Raw genomic sequence first — 24,353 nt, 5'->3', positions numbered from 1 at the left:
GTGTTTTGGTTTTACAGTATAGATAATGTTGTGAAAATAACTACAACTTAAAAATAAACCAGCCCCAATAAAAAAATTCAGCCTATTTATCACTTCTTTGATTTACAAGCAATCACATTTGAACCCCACCAATTTTGTCAGATATTCTTGTCTTATTTTTGTGCGCGTGGTGACTTGGATTTTAGTAAACAAATATTCTAACCAGTATTTTATTTTTGTGTTTCACTTACATATTGGCATTTTAAATGAATTAAATTAAAAAATAAATAGTAAATGTAGGTTCTGACCGCCAAATGATTTAGCAGCATTGGTGTATTGCCTGTTGATAAACTATGCTTTCTTGTGTCATTTGTGCAGGACCTTGCACAGTGCAACGTGCCTGTACCATAAAAGTAAAAACAATATTTGCCCAAAAGTCTGAGAGTAGTTTGAGAGGTTCCTGTTTACAAGATAATGGATTTTTAACTTAGGATTGCTTAGGGCATAGTTACTCCCAGTTGGCTAAAATACCATCCGTGCTCACTTACTCCCTCACTCCCTGGCTCGCAGTAGCTTTCAAGCAGATAGCTTTCTTCTCTCTGAAGAATTAGAAGAGGTCATTGAAGCATGGAGAGGCTTTGCACTGATGCAGCTGATGGTAGTTCTCAGAAAGCATCCTCCGCAGAAGGGATCTGGCGTTTCTGAGGCGAGGACCCGTGAGGTTGCAGTGGTGGCACTGCGCTGGGCTGGCAGGCTCTGTTTCTCAGAGAGGTGGTGGTGGTGTGAGGACAGTTCTTCAGGCTCCAGCCTATAGGTAGCTGGGACTAACCGGAGGAGAAGGAGAAAGAAAAGGAGGTGGTGGCAGGGGTGGACTGCTAGCACAGTCCAAGTCAGGATTGGGCTGTAAACCCTCGTTCTGCTTCCAGGACTTGAGCTGCTCCTGTGCCTTTGCAGCCTGGGAAGAGAGGGGAGTTGGCTCTCCTGAGGCTTTGAGAGAACCGGTAGCCCCTTCTTTTCTACAGACCAGTTTTAGCTTGAATCGTCAGCCAGCCCATTGCCCCAGCCAGTTCCTTGTAGGCTACCACCCCTGGTCTTTCTGCATGGCCCAGCCCTTCCACCACCCTGTCCCCTGCCCCTTGAGAAGGTCAAGTTGCTAAGTTCCAGCACAATCCAACCACCATCCTCTCTCTTACCTCCATCCTTCGCACTCCACAGTCCTACCTCAACTAACTGCTCACAAGTAAGATCCTTTCTGTCCTGGGTATGTGTTAGACTGTATCAACCAACACAACCCTCTCACCAACCTGCTCTTCCCCTGTTGGTCTGCAGAGTTGTTGGTAGCTACCTCTTAGGTCACGCTTCAGGAAGAAAAGAGGCAGGTCAGTGTAATAGGGATATATTATGCCATGAGAATAGGGTGAGCTGAACTGTCTTAACAGGCTCAGGACTCCCTCTGTACTGCTGACTTGCTGAATCATTTTGTATGAAATACCTTTTTTCAGCGTCAGCCCGTGGCTTCTGTAGCTGCCCACAGTGTTAACCGTTCTTCTGTTTACCGGTGGGCTGGGATGCAAAAAGGTGGTTGAACTGCTTTCTCAGTTTTTTCCTGGTACTATTTTTCACTACTGGTGTCCAATTTAAAGCTTAAGAAGAGCTTCCCAGAGATGGATATTAAGGGTCTGCAGTAAGAAAACATGACTTTCTCTCAGGCCACTTTTATGCAAGGGAAGGGAAAGGTGCATGTGCAGAGAGAGATCCTGCTACACCTGAATTAGCAGAGCACAATCTGGGCCTAATTTCTTTTTAATTATATGCAGTCTCTTGAGATGGTAGGAGGTGGTGAGGGAGGTGGATAGGAAACCTTTATATAGCTAAAACGTCTCCTGGCATAGGGGATTGTCGTTCCTAAGCATGGGGGTGTATAGAGGAGCACAGAAACGAGGCTTATAGACATTGAAGGGCAGGTGTGGAAAATAGAGGTGCTGCAGTTGTTTCTGAAAATGTGGTTAACGACAGCAGAAAGGTGTAGTAAATCTGGAGGAAATTGTGGTTTAGTTTTAGGTGAAATATCTTTACCATTGAGTTAAGTCTGTGCTTTCTACTGGAGTACATTTTCAGTACTTGAAAAATGCAGCAAACTGTGTGGGTTGTACATTGCGCCTTCCTGTGCTTTCGCACTTCCACCTGTGTTTATGGGATGATCTACATTGAAATTGGCTGATTTTTAGATCTGCTAGAGAACTGTCTTCCAGTACTGTCAGTGTGCTTTTTAAAATGAGTGAATCGTAGCCATACTGTGTTCTGTCCTCACCATTAAACTCATAGGAGAGGTGCCAGACAAGAGACAGCTCAGCCACGTCTATCACGCAGGTTTCAGCGTATTTGTATCCCTTGTGGAAGAAATGAGACAACTGGACTGGGTGGCGTTCATGGATTTTTCTGGTGGCCCACGCTTTCTTTGGGTTTTTTTCCCTTTTTTTTTTCACTTTTTTCCAGAAGCGGCAAAAAAAAAAGGTCTAGGACTCTGTGTGGCACCTCCTTTCTTCAGGTAATAGTAGACAAGCTCCAAGAATGGCTTGTTTTGACCTCTGCTTTGGAGGTTTGGGTTTTAACAGAAAGGAGGCTTGAGAAATACTCTGTCTAGGTGGACACTACAAAAGTATACAGCTCACCGTTGTCATGAATTTTTCAGTGTACAGCATGTCGTCAGGGGAAGAGGTACACCGTGCCCACAGTCATGCTAGTTTTTTACCCTGTCGGGAAGTTTTGCACTTGATGCTTCACTAAAATGAAGTGAATGTCAGGGTGTCTTGGAGAGCCTGTTCACCTGGGCCTCAGGCCCTTGTCTCATTAAAGAAGAAAAAATGGGGGAAAAAGTGCCTCCTCCCAATGAAAACAGAGGATAATCTGCCCAATTTATTGACTGTGTAAAAGGTCATGTTTGTTTGTTCCTAATTTTTGTAGAAAGAGCTTTCGGGTTTCTGCAAAACTGTCTTACGGCAGATGAGTATTTGGAACAGAAAATGAGGTGGTTTCAAGCTTGCTGAAGTGACTGTGCTTGCCTGAGGGTGGAATAGCTTAGTGGCGAGTGAAGGAAAGGACGGGCCTCCATCCTGGGGGGATCTGTGGGGCTCCCAACGGCAGTGTGGTCAGGCAGCGAGGGAGCACGGAGGTGTTCGACCACGGGGAGACCACCAAGAGAAGAAGATGCTTCTCAGTGGGTGGACTTCAGAGGGTATTATAAACTGTGTCTGGGATTAACGGCATGGTTTCAGGAGATCACCGAGGCAGTGTTAAGTGGTAAGTTGGCAAGGTGCTGCACAGGACAGCCTTACCTGCCATGGCTGCACACTCGCGTGGCTTCTTTTGAGGTGTGCTGGTGGTTTTTTTGATTCTGCATGGACCTGATTCAGGGAGCAGAAACATAGCAGAAAATCTAACATTACCAAGAAGAGGTAAACGGTTTTCTTCCTGAGTCAATGTGAGACTGAGGTGGGGGAAGAGGAACCGTCCCTTTGAATTGACTGAACTGAGTCCTAAAATTCTATTGTGTGCCTAGAATGACCGATGAGAAAATACTTTAAGAAATGGGAGAAGAGGCTGGCTTGATTTTCACGCCTGGTATTAAAGCACAGAAGAAGGAAAATTGGGTAAATGAGAATTGCACATGCAGTAACACAAATGGTCTATGCAAAGCAGCAAAGGAAGGGTGAAAACCGGTAGTAGAAGACTAGTTGTGTAGGTGCTACACTAACAAAAAAATACACTTACTGTAGTGAGCAAAGACAGTAAGGTCAGGGAGGAAAAGCAAATGAGATGTTTATTATCCAGGCTCTTTTCATTAGTATACAAAGCTACAACAGCTGGTGCTGAATGTGTAACCAGATATAGAGGCAGCGGAAACATGGTCAAATAGAATAGCATTCATGGCTTGAACACAAATACTGAAAATTATGCAGAAAATTAGTAAGGTGTCGTGAATGAAGTGGCACCATGTAAAGAAACAAACAGTAGCACGGACACAGTAGAATCTGTTTTGTCAAAATCACTTTGGGAAGGAATTATGAAAGACCTGTTGTAGACCTCTAGCTTAGGATTTATATACAGACAGTGTAATAACAATATTCTGAGAGAGGAGTACGAGTAGGAATAATAACATTATAGGTAGGCTATATAGTAGGCCAGATCTGTAATTAAGCACAAATGATATTATAATCATGTGATATTTCTGTACATGACAGTCAATAGTTTTCTTACCAAAACAGTAATTCAGAATAGAACTTTTGTTATTTTGGACTAGGAAGGAATTGCTGACCTTATAGAAAACCTGATTGTGTAAAAAATGAAGACAAAACATGAACTGCGTTAATTTGGTTTAAGTTAAATGGGGTGATAAAAAGTCAGTAACAATTTTTTTTAAGGTGAAGATTTGTTAAATTAGGAGAACTGGTTAGAGAACATAGTGAGCTGAAGTACTCATGGAGTAAATGGAGTTAAATGGAGAGAAGGTTCAACTTGAATCCCAAGTAAAGGAAAAGGAGAATTGTGGGAAATTACCTAATCCTTCTAGCAGAGAACCTTCTCCTGGGAGGGTTATTGGTAGAGAAAAGGTAATGCAAAAGGAAGGAGGAGTAGATTATCAAAGGAAGTCACTTGGAAGTTGTGGTGGAACAAGAACTGAAAGTATTAAGCTGAGTTAGAATTTACTTGAAGTTCTTAAGAGTTAAATCAGTTAGTAAAAGTTTCTTTAGATATATAAATAAATTGATAAAGAAGAAATCCTTCTGTTATATAGGGAGGGTGGTTTTGAGTTAGAGAGTGCCTTTTGTTCAAAAGCTAAATAAATACCTTCTCAGTAAGAAGAGTAACAGTGTGGGGACAGCGACAGTATGATGAATGGAAACAAGGTTATGAACATGACTATGGCTGAAGTGGAAATTCAAGACAGAAACAAATTCCAAGTAAATAAGGATGTGGAATTGCAGTGTACCAGCTGCATTGCTGTTACTGCCTATGTACCAGTTCTTTCCCCACTGTAAAGTTACTTGCAATAGCTCACCCTAACTAATCAGTGTTGTATACAGGTAGCGTACATGGCTCTTCATTGCCTAAAAGCTGAAGCGCAAATCTTTGAGAAATAAAGTGGTTTATAGCTTTATTTTTAAAGTTAATTTGTATTATGTTGAGCTTTTAAAAAAAATTGTAACACTGTAGATTTTTCTTTTTTACATAAAATATTAAGGAACACATTCTCATCTCAAAAGTTGCCATTTCCAATGTGTGTGCCCTGGAGATCGTTGAACCTTTCTGTGAACAGACTTAGCTCACTAGAAAAACAAAAATCTATCCCCGTTTCCTCTTCCTCTTATCCCCCCCCCCTTTTAAAGTGAGTTTGTTTCCTGTCAGATTAGTGAGTTAAATTGGCTTATGGGGAGGACGGAGAAGTGCCAGATTGGGTGCAAGATAAGCCTCTAGGAGCAGGAAAAAGCCCTTGAGGTCAGCGGGAGCAATGGCAAGTTGTCTGTGGGTGCCTGGCCTTTGAATTCTGTGTTAGGGCAGCAGAGCTATGCATTGCTCTTGGAGAGGCTGTTGTTCATTGTAGTAGATTTTTTATTTGTTTTAGTATTCTGCCTGCAAAAATACATGATCTTCACAAAGCTCCTAAAGTGTACTTTTGGTGGACAGCAAAAGTCCTTGCAGCAGGACTTGTGTCATGGAACTGATACTCCTTTGCAGCGCTTCCCTTAACATTTGCAGTATACAACAGTTAAATTCTGTTTTTGACCTAATGCAGGTAAGCGCACTAGTACAGATCCAGTGTAAATTGTTTTACTTTTGTATCCTCTTACTCTGTACTCTTGCTTTACTCAAAGGTTGCTGGGTTTTGACAGAACTGCATGAGAGTGTTTTGGAGAGAATTTCTAATGATCTGTGCGGTTGAGCTTCAGGATATGCTTTCCTTCATGTCTGGATTTAATTGTAGATAATTTTGGACGGAAAACCATTTTCTTACTTTGGGAAACCTGGCATACTGGTGGCATCTGGTCATTGTACCGAGCAATCAATCAATCACTAGATAAAAAGGGGCAGAAATGAGAGATACAGAAAATAAACAATCTAAGCAGAACACCACTGAATAACTTCCCCCCCCTAAAGAATTTAATGTCTGTGACAGCCCCTCCTCTAAAGAATTTAATGTCTGTGACAGCAGTTGTTCACAGCCCTGACTAGAAATGGCAAAGTTGTGAGGTGGTGCTTACGGGGACCCTGTTGTCCCTTCCCATCCCACACGTTAATAAAAGTAATGCACGTGTATCAGAGGTGATCAGGCCCCTGTAATGAGCCTTAATTCCAAACTTCCTTTCTTTTGTAGAGCCCAGTGAGAGTTGCAAGCACTGCCTGACACTGCCCAGGAAATGGTACTTTTCTTTGGGACCATCTTGCTAATATAGTTTTTATTTGTTATGTTTCAAGTTTTGTTTCATAGTAGGGAATGCTTTCCAAGAACTTGTGATCATGGCTTTTTCCACTGTTATTTTTTGTTGTTGCTAATACTCTTACAAAATTGCCAACATTTTGGACCAAGCTGTTGCTTGTGACAGAGATGTGTGAGACTTTACATTATAGGCTGAAATACAAAGCAATAATAGGATACCTAAAAGAAAAAAGAAATGGCCTTGTCAAGTTAAAAAGAAAAAAGCACTAGTCTGAAATCACTGTATTGACTGCTGGTAAAAATAACAGCAGTCTCTGACAGCTGAAAAAGAGAGAAAGGAGGAAAAGCATGTTGCTTTTAAGTTTTTTCCCTTTGTTCATTGGCGGTGTGCCCATACACCCCATTCAGGGCTCTAGAAATGGTTCACTGACTTGAAACTTTGGCTGCTTTTAATTGTGTGGGTTTTATTTGTTTAAGTAATGTGAGGAAAATACTGAGCTAGGTCTTTCAACATTAAATTATCAACTTTACAGACATTTTTTGTCCAACTCTTCAGACAAGTTAAGAGGGATTCAGGTTTTAGATTTGTTTTGCTGGTTTCCAAATGCCATTTTTTCACTATGGTTTTGAATTGTTATTACACCCTCAGAGGATCTCACCATGAGCTGGCTGACAGCGTAGTATACATTTGCACAGTAAGTCAGACGGCACCAAATCCATCTATAACATTGAAAAGCTGTTGAGGTGTATTCAAGGAGAGTACTGTGCAAGTCATTTGGAGTGGGTTTTTTCAGCATTTTCTGTTGTTAAAAGTGCTTGAAAAAACAAACATGCAAAAAAATGTACACCTGCATAACGTGATTTATGAAAGCATAATTGTTCCATTACTTTGGCTTTTAAATACATTAAAAAATTCCTCTTGTAAATATAGTGCTTTGTTTGGAAATAAAAGTTCTGTTGCCAGAAGTTAAATGAGAAAAATAAAAACATTTTAGAGTACTAATAATGTCCTGGTTTAGATTGCGTTTTAAATAAGTATTTCTCTCGTTTGAAGTAAAGTAGAAGACATATTGTTATGTGCATATCAGATGTCAACCTTTTGGCATTTGTTTTATAACAGTGAAACTCAGAAAGGAAAAACGCATAAGTCTTGCTGAGACTTAACTATCTCTTCATTAAGTTGTAATTAAACAAAAAGACAAAAGCATCCATGCTGTGTTCAGTATTGCTGAGAAATAAGGGCTTATGTTTATCTGCTTGAGGTTCCCCTTGTGATTAGCACCTATCTGTGTTGTCATGATTGTCTAGTTTTGGAACATTTATGGAACTAATTTATTAATTAGTTTGGGACAAAATACATGTTGTTCAGTTCTTTCCTTTTAACAAGATTTTCCTTGGTGGCTGCTGAAGACTGAAGAGGTGAGGATGGACCTGGGGATGGATTCACGCCACAGGCAGAATCTGTTGTTTCAGTTAATGGGGGTGGTGTCGTCTTTGGATGTATTCTGAACTTGGATGTTTCTTCATTGTGACGAAGATCCCCTTGCTGCTATACAGACATTTCAAAGTGAAGGGCTTGCTTGAAATAATATTGCCTTACGGGGTGGTTTGTTTCATTGGTTTATATAGAATTACTGTCTTCCAGTTGTATTAGTGAGAAAATTTGCATATTTCTTTTTTCATACCTTATATTTTCATTTAAAAAAACAGCCAAGCTTATGATTCAGGGAACAGATATTATATATTTATTCTTTCATGTGTTGTGTGTGTGCCCCCATACTGTTGTCATCCTGTCCCGTCCCCCCCCTTTTTAAATAGTGCTCAACCTCTCACCTAGAAAGTCAACTGTTTGTCTCATGCTTCGCACTGTTACAACATTTGGTGGGAGAGCCATGTGTACTAGAGCTGCACAACTGGCTAAGCAAAAACAGCCTTCATCCTGACCAGTGGAGCCATGTTATTGCTTACTTTTGGCTGCTGGAAAAATCATAAGCAACTGAGTCCCTCGGTCAGACTGGCATCAGTAGTGTCTTGTTCATTATGAATGGTTGCTGCTGGGTAGACTGTGAGAACTCAGCTGGTCCGGTACTTGGGGTTTCTGGAAGCAGAGGTGTGAGTGCTCTCACACAGCTTCATTAAAATAAATATTCCCAATTATTTTATAATTTTTAACTTAGTCTGTTAGTGCTGTGGGAAATGGACTTTGCAGTGGTGTCCCTTTTTAGAAAGACAGGGAGAAGTTAAGTGACACAGGTCCCCCGAGGTAACTCTCCTGCAGAACCAGGAACTGGAATCCTGTTTTCCAGTCTCGCTGGGTGTGATTCAGTTCTGGATTAAGACAGCTGAAGCACAGAAAAGTCTAGGTTTGAATGGACTTCTGGAGATCGTCTAGTCCAACCTTTCACCAAAAACAGGGCCTTGGATTAGGTTGTTCAGTGCCCTGTTAAGCTGAGCATTAGCTATTTCCAGCAAAGGGAACTATACTGCTTCTCTGGGCTTCTCTGTTTAATTCTTATCATAGTGAGCAACTTCTCCTAGTGTCTGGATGGAGTTTCCCCTGAAGCAGCTCAAGCCTGTTGCCTCCTGTCCTGTTCTCCATGCATCCTTGTGAAGAGACCAGCTCCCTTTTTGTGTACAACTATGAACTCTGTAGGTGTCAGTTCTTGTGCTCTGCTAAAATAGTGTCTTGGTGCTGCAGACCTCCCATACCATGATTACAGGGAGCCCATATCGGGGATTGCCATCTGATTCGAACGTGTTCCCTGGTTGCACTTGTCGGGTAGTAGATGTGACTTACAGAGTTGAGTGTCGCTCGGCTCTTTTTGACATATGACTGCATGGGATGGCACCCGCAGTGAAGATTCCTGTCTTGACTCCATGGTTCTGCCAAATGAATGCTGGAGAACGGGGTAAGAATCAGTCAGGATACATTTTTCTCTTTGCTGTGAAGAGTTCATGAGCAAAGGAAGAAAACGTGTTTCATAACTCTTCTGCAAAAACTACAAGTGTTTGCAAATTGATGGGTTTTGTAATATTCTCTGTGAGTCCAACTGATCTCATTCATGTAATGTGTAACTTCTAAAATTAATGTTTAGTGCAACCAGTATCTAATATTTTATCTTCCCTCCCCCCAAAAAAGTCTCAGTTAACTTGATGATCATTTCATATAAGTTTGATTCATCAGATTTGTCCTGGGATATAGACTCAGTATTGTACATAATTTATTAGGAATTGAGACAAAAATTTTCATTGCATCAAAATCAATGGTGAGCTCCTGTTGACTTTAGCTTGTCGAAGCTTTTGCCGCTACAGTGTAATATCAAAAGATCTATCGGTATTTATTTCACTTGCCCTGGTGATAATAATTTCCTTTTCTGTGAATGAAAATACAAATCCATACCTAAATCATGCTAACTAGATAAGATTTTTGAGGTAGTGAACAGAAATTTAGCAGCTCACTAGGGATATTTGAATTGCGTATTTCAGTGGACTTTGTTCAGAGTTCCTTCCTCCTGCCTCTCATGCTCATTGTATCTTTGATTCATTTTCAGAGCAGAAGAGCCATGTCCCAGATACAAGGAATACAAAATATGATAATTTTGATCACAAACGAATTAGCTCTGAGGTGAACATTTGTTCTCTTTCCATTTTGTTAGAAAAGCCTTTCCAGTTCCTGATGCCTGTTAGACAGGGGGGTTAAGAATACAGCATTTTCTCTGCTTCTTACTCTATAGCATTCATCACAGAAAAGGAAAATGTTATTTCAGTTTTGCTGATACTGAAAAGAGGTTCTTGTTTAGTGTTGAATAGTGTTTTCAGTGTATCCAGGACTATAATTTGTAGTATCTTCTGCTATAGTTCATGCAGAGGAAACTGTTACTCAACCTGTATGTGTTCTAGGATAGTAGACAGGATAATTTGTCCTGTTGATTGTGAATGTAAATATTGTTTTTAAGGCAATGGTAACCAAGAATATTTTTCCTATTTACAGAGCAAGCTTTACATGGAAGGATTTAGAAGCCTAAAAGAAGGAGAACCAGTGGAATTTACTTTTAAGAAATCTTCCAAAGGCCTTGAATCAATACGGGTAACAGGCCCTGGTGGGAGCCCCTGTTTAGGAAGTGAAAGACGACCCAAAGGGAAGACAGTACAAAAAAGAAAACCAAAGGGAGATAGGTAATTACCTTACTTTGCTATTCCCCACCTTTTTTTTTCTTTGCAAGTTTTTCTTGAAATTATGTTTTCAGCATTTATTAATTTGTGAAAGGAAACCCTTCTATGTAAATTTGACTTTTACATGTAGCCCAGTAATTTGATTAAACTTACTAGGCTGTACCTATACAACTACATAAATTACCCACTTGATTGGTTTTACCTGATAAGATTTTATTGAATTAGAGGGAGCCTACAAAGGAATGTAATAGTATTTTTAAAATATTGCTATTAGACTGAGAGGTCAGTCTGAATGCAGGTGAAATAATGTCATGTTTAGGTGAGTATTGTGTATGCTAAAGAGACTATTGTGTGCAGTGGGGTTTTAAATTGTACATCAGTAGTTTTATGTAGAAGAAAGTGTAGGTGGTGCAGTCAGGGTTGAGATGTACATAATTTGATCAATTATATTTTTACTTAGTGAAGAGAGTATCAGGTGTTTCCAAAGGTTGTAATGCCTGGTGGTCTGAAGAACTGTTGTAATAATATTTTACAAATTTCAGGTTAGTCTTGAGAGCTGCACTTCTTTATACACATGTGCAGCAGTCTGACTTGCACTGTTTTACTTTACTTTCTGCCTCTGATGGCTTGAAGAAATTCTGTAATCCTCTTCACTGCAAAGCCACCTGTACCTAGTTCCCCAAGGACAGCCTTCCTGCCCAAAAGCTCTTGTACTTAGGTGAATCTCTCTTTTTTTCCTCATGGCATTGCCCAGCCCAGTAGCTGTAATGACTGAAATCAAGAGGAATACGTAGTTTGTGAAGGATCCTAGTAAGAATATCCAAATAGCCAAGTTTTACCTGCAGCATTTGATGTATGGCATGACTGAGAGGTGGCTCTCTTCCATTGCAAATTCTGAAGCAAAGAGTAGCTTGGGAAAGAGGGGGTCACCTGGAAAGGCAGTGTATCCCAGGGATCGGAAGCCTTTGCTGGCTATAGATGAACTCCACTTGTCCCCACCTCTGTTAAAAGGCTTTTTTTTTTTCCCCCTCTGTCTTTTTTTTCTTTTTTTTTAATTAAGGACTGGAGACAACATGATAGTTGTCCCTCTTTCACCTTCTTTGTAAAAGCTAAAGGCCATGAACAAAATTTATTGCTGCTGTAACAGATCAGAGTCCATCACCACAACAAGGAGAGACTTTGTAAGCCGGACAAAGCTTTCTTTTTGATTGCTCACCATATCTGGCCTTTCAGAGCTCTGTTGCATGCAATGGCTGTGAAAAATCTTGGGGTTTTTTTCTGGTTTGTTCGGGGTTTTTTTGAGCTAGGCTTCCAATATAGTTCTTATTTAAACCATTGGTTCTCCATGGACTGTAATTACTAATCTGTTTAGGGTATTAGCATTACCATTGTTATTGATGTTTCATACTATGGCAGAACATAAAGGCCAGTCATGCAGTCATGATACTGTTGTTCTGTTTGTTGCGAATGTATATGAAGGAAGACTTGCTTCAAAAACCTTGAAATTTAAAGGGACAGGTTGTAAGTAGACAGGAAAAACTTCATATTGAAGGAGGCAGGGATTTGAACAAATACAGATATCTACAGTGCACAGTGTAGTCAATGCAGAGGAAGCAGTACTTTCAGAGTGCAATTCATCTCATCCTAGGGAAGCATCTAAAATATTGGGGATGAATCTTGCCTTGTGGCTGTTTTTCTTCAGGGGCTACAAAGGGACCCTAGCTCCAATGCTGTAGATACTTCCCTTATAAGTCTCTAAATTTAGTTAGGTGAGATGAATCCTACTTTCAGTGATGTTTTTTCATAGCTAAAGCATAGAAAAAATTGAACAGATATACCCTGAAAAACAGTGTGGAGGGGTGATCTATGAGACAGTGTACTCTTTAATGTTCGCTTGCCTTTAAAGAAGGAAAAATTCAAAATTAAATTGAATTTGAATATGAAAATGTGGGCAAAAACATCTACCCACTTCTATCTCAAAATTCTTACGCTTAAGTCATAAGACACCAAAAAAGTCTGAAATTTGAAATGTTTGAAGTAGCATTGACATTACCACTCAGTGAGGAGCAGTGCCTTTCCTTGAAGGAAAATTAGTTTTGATTGAAGGCCTAGCCAATAAAAAAGTGCGTTTCCAACATGCGTAGTGGAAATTTTTTTAAAGATTGCTGTTGTACTGTGAGAACTGCCTCCATTTATGAAAGCTAATTCCAACTTCTTGTGTTCATCTCTTTTCTATGTTATTAGTGTAACAGTGTGAGGGCCCAGCCTCAGTGCATCTTTTACAAGGATCCCATTTCTCTATTAATGGTGTATTAAGGCAGAAGGAAAGACTGACAGAAGGAGTTAGAAATAGCAAAGGTGGGAAAAAGAAAGGGAAAAGCAGCAATATGTACAGAGAGGGAGAAAAAAAGTCATGACACTGAGGTTACCAATATTGATGCTTGTTGGTAGATTTTGTGGGGCTTCCACAATAGACTCAATGTCTCTGTAATTTGCAGAGTGTTGTTGCTGTGGGGACCTTGTTATGATAATATTTCCCCTTCAGCATTACTGTGGGCCACATTAATTTTATAACATAGGTGGGAAGCGTTTGTAATTGTTGTCAGTGATATTGGCCACTTCAGCATCTTTCTCAGCCAGCATGTTAGCGCATGCCAGTATGAGGAAGGGAAAGTCTTTTGTGGTCCATGTGAAATGAAGCTGTGGCTATAAGCAGCATGCAGGCTTTAGGTTCCCAGACCTTACTTAAAGCTATTGTAATATCCGTGTGTCTTATGTATGTATTTTTTCACAGTGTCTAGAGTAATGTGGGCTAGAGGGGAGGTTTCTAAATGAGTCTCAGCTGGGATTTGCATCTGACAAGTGCTGGGTTCAGAAGTGGTGTTTTATGGCAGAGATGCACTGGCAGGGCTGGTCTCTACCGCAGTAAACCAGGGGATAAATTTGCAACGCGTTACACTGCGGCAGGTTGCAGCTCCCTTCGTAGGAGCTCTTAACACATGCCGAACACAGTGTGTTTTGCTCAACTTTGACACTGAGCTGATGCAAAAGCATGCTATGCTGCTCTCTAGGAATGACCTCAGGGAGCTGATGCAGAAAAAGATAAAGTACTCTGAATTCACACCTTAATCATCTGCTCAGTAACTTGTAGACAAGTCTGTGAAATCTTGATTTAGAGTAGAATAAATGAAATCAGAACCTAGCCTACCATCTCAATGAAGTTTGGAGGAGGGAAAAGGAAGGAAAAAAAATTATGCGCCTTTTTTTTTTTTTTTTTTTTTAATTAAACACTCCCAGTGTTTGTATGTGACCTAAAATGAAACCGGGTAAAGGACCATTTTATCAGTTGTAATTTTTATTTAAGATTATTTTTATAAATTTATATAGCTGGGAAAATGTTCTTTAGTGCAGGGTATATTTAAATAAATTTGACCTACAGACCTTTGGCACAATATTAACAAAGAAGATGCGTGATGCTCACAGGACTAGAAGCTAGAGTTATCTTTGGGACCTAGATGTATTATCCAGTATCTGTAAATACTCCTAGTAGGGGCTCAAAGTTGGATACTTTTTCAGCAGAGTGTCTGTAGTGCTGCATCTGCTCATCTTGGCACTTGCTTCACATGGAACATTTCAGGGGGGATGGGGAGGATGACAATGGTTTTTTTTCTTTTTTGGTTTTGAAGTATTTACACCAAAATGGAAGCAATAAAGTAAAGCAAGAAGGAAGGGGCAAGGAAGAAATAATTAAGGGTACAGCTCCATCTCCCAGTTCTAATTTATGATATTTCAGTCCTATGCTACCCTCTGCTAACATCACACTTGTGGCAGGGAAGCCTTCTAGCACGGGTGACCTGTATCAGTAAGTGGTTTGGATTTAAACATGTAATAAATAAGCAGTATGTTGTGAGATTTTGGGTTTGACATGAAACTTTTCACTGACGTGGTTTATAGCACAGCCCTGCAAGTAAACTATGAGGGAGGGAGTTGGGAGCTGCTGGAAATGAGGGAGCTTAATGAAGCATTGCCACTGGATAAAGGGTGATGGTGAATTATGTCATGGGAATATGGCTAGTGAAATAGCTGTGTATTTCTAGCTCAGTTGGCTAAACAGTAATGAGCACTGCAGCATCGATGTAACACTTCAAAAACCTTTTTCCGATGTAGACATCTACGAAGGAGAGACAACTAGAAAAGAAGTGGTTTTGTGTTAAGATGTAATAAATGGTGTTTGCCAGTAACTCTTGGACATGGTCAAAAGAATAATTTTAAAATTAAGAAAAACATATTTCTAAACCACCAATTGGGTGGAAATACAGCCGCTTAGGGAAGGGGGGCTGTAATTAAATAATGTAATACTTCCCTGATGAACTGTCACTTAAAATTAGTTTGTGTCTGAGTCAGAAAAGTGCTTTAATATCTGGAGACATTCTACAGATGATCTGAAGTCAGACTATAATAAGAAAATCTTACAAGTCTTCTTTAAAAGCTCGTGATCTGCACAAACAGCCACTAAACTGGTGTGATGCAGGCAGAGATGATGGGATGGTGGAGTGCTGTGGAGGACATTTGGATTGAACTTAACAGGACTAGGAGAGCTAGTTTAGGACAGCAAAGTTACGTGATACAAAGTCACTTCAAAGTTGAGATTATATCAACTCCATCTCTACTGACTGAATTGCACTCAAATGTATAGTTGAATTTTCATAGGAAAGCCTCCTATGGCTCGAGCCGAGCAGATTTTTCTGAAGGAGACATGGATAATGGGAGTGGTACGGGCTGGGAAGGAGAAGCCCTGAAGTAGTACCGAAATGGGAGAAGCTCGTACGTGCTTAACAGACAGATGGGGTGGAGGTGGATGGAGAAAGCCTGTCAGAGTCCCTTCACGCAAGAGCTGGGAGGCAAAACCAGGCTAGTGGTCACCGCACACAGGTACGATGCAGGGGGCACGTCCGCTCCTGCCCTCAGCCAGCCCTGGGGACCTGCTTTGGGCAGGTGCTGAACAGCACCGGGGTGAAACAGGGGGGCAGACAAAGTGAGAGTGCCCAGCCGACCAGAGAAACAGATAAAAAGTTCGGGGAGTTGTAGCCTTTGGCACAAAATGGTGTCAGGATGTCACTGTCAAAGGGTTGAATTTTCCTACTCATCTCCAAGGTAGATCGCATTCACAGTTCTGCCATTTTCTAAAGAGGAAGCTGGCACAGAAGTAATGCAGAAGTTGCATGGCTTTTACACAGACTTCTTAAAAATACAGCCTTGCAAAAGGATGTTACTCAAGGGTGGTGTTTAAGAAATTAAAACGTGAACACCTCCTCCTTCTCCCTGACTCTTTCACCTGGTTTTAGATGGTAAGAATTCCTTTCTTTCCAGTTTTCATTCTTGCTTTTCCCATTTTTCAAGCATAGGGCATTTTCTTGGCTGTTGGCTTTTTTCCTGCTTCACAGTGATTCTGTTGGGTGTTCAGTTTCTCTTTCCAGTGATGTTTGAGACCCCTCTTAGGCTTACGCACTGCAAAGAACCATAGTTTTGTTCTCTTACATGAAAACTGCCATGTGAAATGAGGTCCCTCTGGCCTACTGTCCTCTTTCCAACAGGAGCATGTGTTTAAGGAGAGACTGTAAGAAATAGGGAGTTATAGCTTTCCATCTCTGGCAATTGGTGGTTTAGGCATTTCCTCAGTATCAACACTAATCTGCAAAAGGCAATTAGATGATGTGTTAAGTACTGAGTTGCTGGGTGCAACTTCCTCTTGGATCCTCAAGCAAAATTTGAGATTATTTGTGCAGAGTTTTATACAGTTAGTAATTTGCACACTTAGACAATGGGGATCAACACAGTCTGAGATGTGCTCTCTTACATGGTCTTATTATTGATATTTGCTGACTGTGCCATAAGAAGCCACTAAACTAGTATGAACTGTTCAAAACAGGAGCAGCAGAATGCTGCTACATTTAAAAAAAAAAAAGGCAGCAGCAAAAAAACAAAAAGCCTGAGAGCTTTGCACTACTTCAGTACTTCAAGAAGGTTCTGTCTTTGCTGGCCTGCAATTATTAGGGACAAAGTTTTCCACACTTGTTCTTTTTTTCTGACTGACAACTTCTTGGAAGGTTTAGCAACAGTTCAGGGTTTTCCAAGAGTGGGATAAAACCAGAGGGCTTTATTAATATGGTTAAAAAATAGGTAACTTAAAAATAGCTGCCACTTGGTGCTGTGGATCGGAGGCTTGAAAGCTGGCAAGCTGGCTTGGAGATGGATCTCTAGGGCAGCGGGTTAATCTTTCGTCGTCTTTGTGCAGACCCATCCAAGTCTATGTTAGAAGCCTCTGAAAAGTATTACTGCATATATTCATTAGACAGCCCTTGTTAAAATCTACATCATCCATCTGTGTTTAAGGGAGCTTAGCAGCCACAGCCTTCCTGCATACCAAACACATGGTGTGCTTCCAGGACTTGGTCTGTGCAGCCTGATGAGAATAGAATCAGATCTCCAAGACCAAGTATTTTCTTCACGAAAAGATGAAAGGAAGGTGTCTTAAGGGAGGAAAGACAAAACAACTGCCACTGACTGGTGTGTATAGTGCCCAATATCTATGGACCATACACTATTTGGCATGATTCCATCTCCAGCCTAGGGTGTAGCTAAACTTCAGTCTTCTGGAAATGCCAGGTATAGAGCTACGATAGAATAAGTGCCCCAGAGTGAGAGCACAAGCAGGAAAGCGTCACCTCTCAGAAGACAGCAAGCCATGGCTGGCCTAGCTTCTACCCCCAGATCCAGCCCACAGCATCGGGAGTTGCCTTCCTCAAGAGATAATGGATTTCTCTTCCTGCCTATTTCCATAGCTCTAACAGTCAGGAGCCAGGATGCAGAACTGAAAGATCAGTACTTGAATGTTGGAGCTAGGTATAGAAATGGTTACAGTTGTGCATAACAATATGTATATTATCAGAATAAAAGGTTTTGTCTTTCAGAAGACATGGAAGAAATCCCATTCCAAATTTTAAATGTAGAGAACATTGTTTAATTTGCAAAGCCGAGTGCCCATAGTTAGATGCAGGCTACAAAGCTCAATTTGATCCCATAACAGCTGCGCTGCTTCTGAAACCGAGGTCAGTTAGAGTTATTTTGGGGGTACCCCGGCACGCTGTAGTGTGCTGGGTGGTAATACAGGCAATTCCTCGTCCATTTGAAAGGCCGTTTTCTAGTTTTGCATGATTTAACTACCAATTTCATCACAAGGCAACTTGAAAGTAAGGGCTTTTTTCGGATCCTGTGTTGCTGGTGAATTTGCAAGACCGTGCGGTGTTTCAGCCTGCTCGCTCAGGTGCGGGCGGGAATTGGGCTTTGCACTTAGGTGTACAAATCAACAAAACACGCAAAACCGTGTGCTTCCTTTCCATCAGATGTGCCTTCTGATAGGGCTATTCATGTGCTTCAAGTGAATGCAAATTTCTGTGCTAAAGCAAGACCTGGGAAACTGCTGGCAGTGATACCACCAAGTGATATCCAAGCCTAATTTTCTTCATTACAAGCTTGTATTAAGAAGAGAGTAGAGCCTGAATAAAGTTGTCTTTGGTATCTGTTTATATGCGTGTACAGTTAAGAAGAGATAGGCCCCAAATTTTTCATAGTGTTTATAATAAATCCAAATTTGATGCTAAAGTAGATACAATTCTGAAAATGTACAAGGAACAGATGAAGTGAGTAGGAAGGTGTCGTTTTATGCAGCCTCATGTAAAGTAAAGCTGTCCCTGCACAGCAGATGGGTTTCTTAAGTAAATGCACTGGTTTTGGAATGCAGAATATTTTTCTTTAATCGGATGTCTTCTCGTGTTTTCTGAGCGTTTCACCCTCTCATCAAGGGATGAGCTCTCTCTCATTTACAGTAAAGTACCAGCATATATTCAGGCCTTTGCTATGGTGTAATGATTCCCCATATCTGAAGGAATTTAGAAGTAAGAAAGAATTGAGAACTTTGCTCAATTTAAGAGATTATGCATAACTTCAGTAGAGTGTATGTTAAAAGTATTTTAGTAAGTAATTTACAAAACACCATTTCTGTTTCTAAAAATCTTCCTAATATAACTGGCATCTTCTTTCTTAATTCAAATTTCTCCCTTGCTGTTTAATTTCTTACTACTATACTAATATACTACTTTGAAGGAGACAAGAATAAACAAAAATGTGCATACATTTTCAGGGCCCAACTCAATAAATACTTAAGCCCGTGCTTTGAAAGTAGTAGAGAAGAGGGGATTATTTGAAAATATTTCCCTGATCGTGGAAATTTCTTTTTAAGTTGATGTTGACCCTGACTACAGACTGTGCTGCTTTTTGCTCATGTGATGTGCTGTAGCTATCAATGAACTGGGAACAGAACTGCTCACAGGATGAACTGTCTTTTAAATAGATGCACACAGTCTGTGCTATATTTTACTACAAAAATATTCAGTGTGAATAATTAAACCCCAAATCCTTTTTATTTTAGGAAAACAGTTGCATTTCCTTGCTTTTCTTGATGTGTTGCACTCGAGCATCACCTAGCAAACATACTCAAAGCACATAATAAATATATAACACTAAGGAAAGATTATAATGGTGATTCCAGATGATGGAAAAACTTGCCATATATCTTGGCCTGTTGAAAAAGATACCAAGAACTTGAAAGTTGGAGAAAACTGAATTATAGCATAGCTGCTAAATCAGATATTCCCAAAATGTTGCCTTTGATTTATTGCTGTTGATGAATCTGAAGCTCTTCAGAAGGAATAAACGTTCTGGAGCCCTTTAACTTCAAATTAATAAAGTCTGTGCAGTAATATAATTCCAAATCACTACAGCTCTTTCTTTTATTAGCTGTGGCTTCATGTTTCTGTCCTTGACACTTAAAGATCAAACCTACTTAAATATGAATCATTTAAAAATCTGAATTTAATTCAATATCTTATTTTGTCAAGAAGCTCAGCAGCTCATTATATAAGAGGAATGTGTCACAGAGGTAGTCATCTCTGTAGTGGTGGTGCAGGCATGCTACTGCTATTCCCACTGTGCACACCCCACACCCCCCAAGCGCACCTACAGTGTGCTAGAGCACTTCTTAAGCAGGTAGTAAGACACAGGCTATGTTCTGAAAGAAATCATGGGTTTAAGGGCATATTTACGCCAGGAAAGGTAGTTTATTTTGGAAAAAAAGTACCTGTTTAAGCCACCCCTGCATAGCCATGTGGCATCCTCCATCCAGAAGTAGCAGGACTGAGTGGGACTTTGCAGTTGCTTCTTCTGGCTGTGGGAAGCTGTTCAGAGAAGAGACAGTGGAGCCTAAATAGAAATGGCCCTGTGATGTCCATGATCCCTCAGGCAGGGCGACAGGAAGATATTTCAAGGACGGTGGATAGGGAGAAGATTAGGAAGGAGCACAAATGTGAAAACACAAACACAGGGGAGATGAGGAAGGAGAGGGAAGAGAAGGGCTTGGGGAGGGGAGGACAGACCGTTAAAAATTATGTCAGTATGAGAAGCACAGAGTTTTCCCAATCTCCAAACGATCACCTCAAAGCTGGTAGTTCAGGCGCTCTTCAGGGAGTGCAGAGAAGCCTGAATCCTCTCAGGCACAACCAGGGATTGAATCAAAGTTTCCTCCATTTTGAAATGTTGCTGCAAGTCAAGAGCTAATGCACAAGGAGCTGAAGTGTAGGTGGGATGTAAGGTCCTGCTTTGCAGCCCTGTGAAGACTGAGGTGATTCTAGCGGATCTGGGAGGGTTGATCTGAAATGGGACTTTTTGCAGTACTTTGCTTATTGTGTGTTCCTCATTTACCAGGTGACAAACGTGACACACCTGGAGTTTATTTTGCAGAACCACCAAATGCTCCCAGCTGTAACAGTTGCTCAGTTTGAGCTTTGCCCTAAACGTATCGGGTGCTATAAAACAGTAAGTGCTCTATGGGCGCTAATATTTCAAACTGGGCACCTAGAATAAGGCTCCTCTGGAAAATTATTTTGGCTTTTTTCTTGTGCTCCAGAATACTATGCGTTTCATTGTGACCAATTAAACCACACAGTTTCATAGAGCCATTGCAAAGTAATTAATATTTGTTATGTATGAAGAGATCTTAGTGAGAGCCCCAAAGTCAGTACTTCTGTATTGTGTTCAAGATTTAGCTGGATTTAGTGGTGAGTCTAAGCATTGAATTGAGTAGGCTAAAAAAGAAGCATACAATAACTATCTTATATTTTGTGCAGCAAATGAGAAAAAGCCGTGTAGGAGAACTCACATGTTGGTTTGCAGGCTGTTACTACAGTGTAGATTGTTTCCTTCTCCTTTGAATGCTGAATTTGTAGGTAATGGGTAGAAGTTAGCCTGAACACCCCTCTGACTAGCAACTAGGCTTGGGGATTTGGACTGGTTTTTCTTTGAAACTGTACTGTGACGTTGTAGGATGATAATGAAGGGACTGGTTTCACAGAAGAAATTGCACATACATGTGCAAGAGAGAACAAAGGTGGCCGAGCTGAAGGAATAGTGAGCCGAGGCCAGCGTTATTGATGGAGTAGAGGGAGCTGGGTTTGCTCAGTAACAGACCCGTGGAATGGTGAAGGAGGAAAGAGTTGTGAAGGGTCACTATGAAATATGGGATTGAGCTAAACAATTTCTTTTCTTTGATCTCTGTTCATTTGTAATCTTATTGGTGTTGAGTCTCCTGGCACTAGAGCTTTTACAATGAATAGTTGAAAGTATAAAAATTGATTTAAATTGCGCTGGTCTTGTGCTGAATAGCTTTCTTTAGCCTAGAAGTTACTTGGACTTTTACTCTTTTAGCTGTTGGACAGTTTAAGTGCTAAGCATTTAATTTACGTCAGACAGCTCTGAAAACAATAGCAAACTACAGACTGCTCTTATTTCATTGTCTGCAATTAATGTTGCAACAGCCTTTGCATCAAAGTTTAACCAGAATGCTTTGATTTCCTCAATGATAAATGGATATCTTTAGACCAATATAAAAAGCTGAAATAGTTCAATGTTTCAAATTCAGCTTCAGATTTGCTAGTGTTTAAAATTAGTACCTCTTCCTTTTTGTTGTCCTAAACTAATAATGTAAAACAAAACAATAGAGTGTGTCAGTCTGTGTCTGCATAATGAGACGAGTTGTTCTATAAAATTATGCAGTGTTACTTCTTTCATCAATGGGAGGGAATCATCAGTAGTTGGCAATAGGATTAGAAATTGTATATAGCTCAGATGTAAGCCTATTTATTTACCTTTTTAAAGATTTAAATTTATTTACGTTCTTTTTCCTGAGTTAGTTGTAAATCACTTCTTTCTAGTAAGTATATAAAAAATCTTTAATATCCTGTTGATCAGGCTCATTTTTCCATGTTTTTGTGCTTTGATATATTTTTTGAGAATCATGGTTAGCTGCTCACATAATAATTGCTAGGAGTATGTGCCTACATCTCCTTTTAATAATTACTTAAATTGTGCTAAGCACTTTAGTTTTCTAAGTCAAAAAAGAATCCACGGAGTGTTTTAATTTACTTTTTGTTAAATAGTTCAAAGGGATTTTAAATGTTGTTAAATGTGGGACTGTCATTAGTCACTTCACTTTTAGAATTTTTTTCCTTATATACGTTGTGTGATGTACAAATTTTACTTGGAGCTCAGAAATAATTTTATCAAATGGTTCATTCTTGTTATCCCTCTATTTCTAACTCAGTGGAGCCTCATGAAGTTATCTTTCTCCTTTACAATCTATACATTTCATTTATGCATAGAAAAGAAACATCTGGCATTTTTTTAATGAGAGCTGTACGCTCATTGACCAAACAAGCAGCAAGGAATCTGTTGTATGGCTGATTATGGCAAGAAAATGAGGTAGTAGTCTCACTAGTAATCAGTAAAATTTGTATAAACTGGTGCTGCTTCATTTTCTGAGTTAGCTAATCTCATACTTTCACCCTTAACAAGAAAACAAATCATGTTTAAAAATGCCTGGTGTGGAGAAATGCTACTTTCAAATTTAGAGATTAGAAACATTTGAAACATACATATCTGTGGTTAAAGATGCCAACTCTTAATTCTCTCCTGTCTAGAGCTTTCCTTTTTTATCTTTGAAGTTCAGTCATTATTCCATGTTGATGCCATTGGTTTTATTTATTTTTGTATCCTACAGAAATTAATTCATGCTGTTTAGATCCAATCTTTTTCGAATATTTTTGAATGTAACGTATCAACAAGTTTATACTTTATGCAGCCTGTGGAGCTGGATTTTGGAATTTGCTTTTTTAGTGGTTCTTTTGTGGAAGAGAAATCTTTCAGGCATGAATTGATAGTCCAGATCTTTTGAGGTCTGTCTGTGCTAACCTATGACCTCTGTTCTTAGGAGGTCAACATCTGAGGGCAGGAGATTAAGGCAGTTAAAAGACTGGAATGGGAACTGGAATGGAAAAATTAGCCAGCACATTTTGGGTGGAAAACATCAAAGTCATCAAACAATTTGCTTATTTTAAACTCAGTTTAAGGGTAACAAGCTAATTGTACTGTGTTTGTTGATGCAAGCAATTTATATTATTTGAGGATATTAACACTGAAGAATTTTTTTTAATTGTAGAAACACAATCCCTGTTCAGTATAAACGCACTATGTATTTTGTATACTAAATGCTTTTGTGTAACATTTTTTAGGATAATAATTCAGAATCTGATCGTACAGTCTGTATGCACTTAATTAGCTCTGTTTCTTACAAACAGCAATAGTAAGTGTTGTGGAACCTGAATCTTGCTTGTGGTCTGCTGAAGATACCTTGCTCTCACTGGACAATACAGGTGCTCTCAGTACATGGGAAAAATTATTCCCATATTAAAATTTCCTGACTGTGATGCTTAAAAGCATTTGTAAGCCTCTCTTTTTGTTACAGCTTTTCAAATGTGAATTCCTTTCCAATGCAAACTTGTCACCAAGGAATGTTCTTTGATAGATTATAAGTTGATTTACAAGAAAACACAGCACTATCTGTTTGTTCTTGTCTGTCATAGTTCGAAATTCATTAGTAGGTGTTTTTAGAAGAATGAGGACTTCATCTTTTATCTGTAGAATTGATTTCAAAGATGATATAATCTAGAAAAAGACACCTTTCCACACTGAAAATTATGCAAGTTCAAGGATTTGTGTAAGCAATCACGTTTGTGTCTTGCTTGTTTAAAGTGCACATAAAGGTGGTTTCAGTACCACGTGCAAAAGCGAGACTAGTGTTTTCAGCATGCAAACACACCTAGCAGGAAATAAAAAGTTACGGATATCTCACAGCTCAGCCTCTGACTAACAGTGCATGGATTATGGTACTTCTCCTATAGGTATGGCTACTAATTAAATTAAAGTACTATAAAATACAGCTAAACTCAAGCAGACAGCCATCCGTAAGCCTCAGTCTAACCTCCATATGTTATTATTGTTCCTTTGATAGTGAAGGGTATGAGATTTAAACCCCTTTGCAAGCTTGTAACTTTCCAAACTATTCCTCTGAAGGCTAAAACCTTTTTGCAGCTTTTAGCCCTGACTTGCACCTGAGGGGAGATTGAGCAAAATGATCACCATTGTTTCTTCCCCCTTCATGGAAGGAAAAGAAGGGAGGGAAAGCAGGAGGAGCTGTTGTGGACTGCAGCAGCCCGTGGACCGTTCCCACGGACACAGCCATTGCTTTGTTTCCTTCCTGCCATTTCACTGGGGTGGCCGGAGAAAGGGAAGGGCTGCCAGGGCCGGCTGTGCCTTG

The 24,353-nt window shown here is 39.9% G+C and overlaps 1 protein-coding gene across 1 annotated transcript in view; it reads left to right on the top strand.

Annotated features, from left to right (window-relative positions):
- The window catches only part of LIN28B (lin-28 homolog B), a 92,106-nt gene that overhangs the window by 38,677 nt on the left and 29,076 nt on the right, over positions 1 to 24,353 (top strand). The window contains exon 3 of the mRNA XM_052781429.1: positions 10,407 to 10,591. Coding sequence (XP_052637389.1) covers positions 10,407 to 10,591 — 185 coding nt within the window. The remainder of the gene's footprint in view (positions 1 to 10,406; positions 10,592 to 24,353) is intronic.

Source organism: Harpia harpyja, chromosome 3 (genome assembly GCF_026419915.1).
Source record: "Harpia harpyja isolate bHarHar1 chromosome 3, bHarHar1 primary haplotype, whole genome shotgun sequence".
Classification (NCBI taxonomy): Eukaryota; Metazoa; Chordata; class Aves; order Accipitriformes; family Accipitridae; genus Harpia; species Harpia harpyja.
This window is presented reverse-complemented; position numbering and strand designations above follow the sequence as displayed.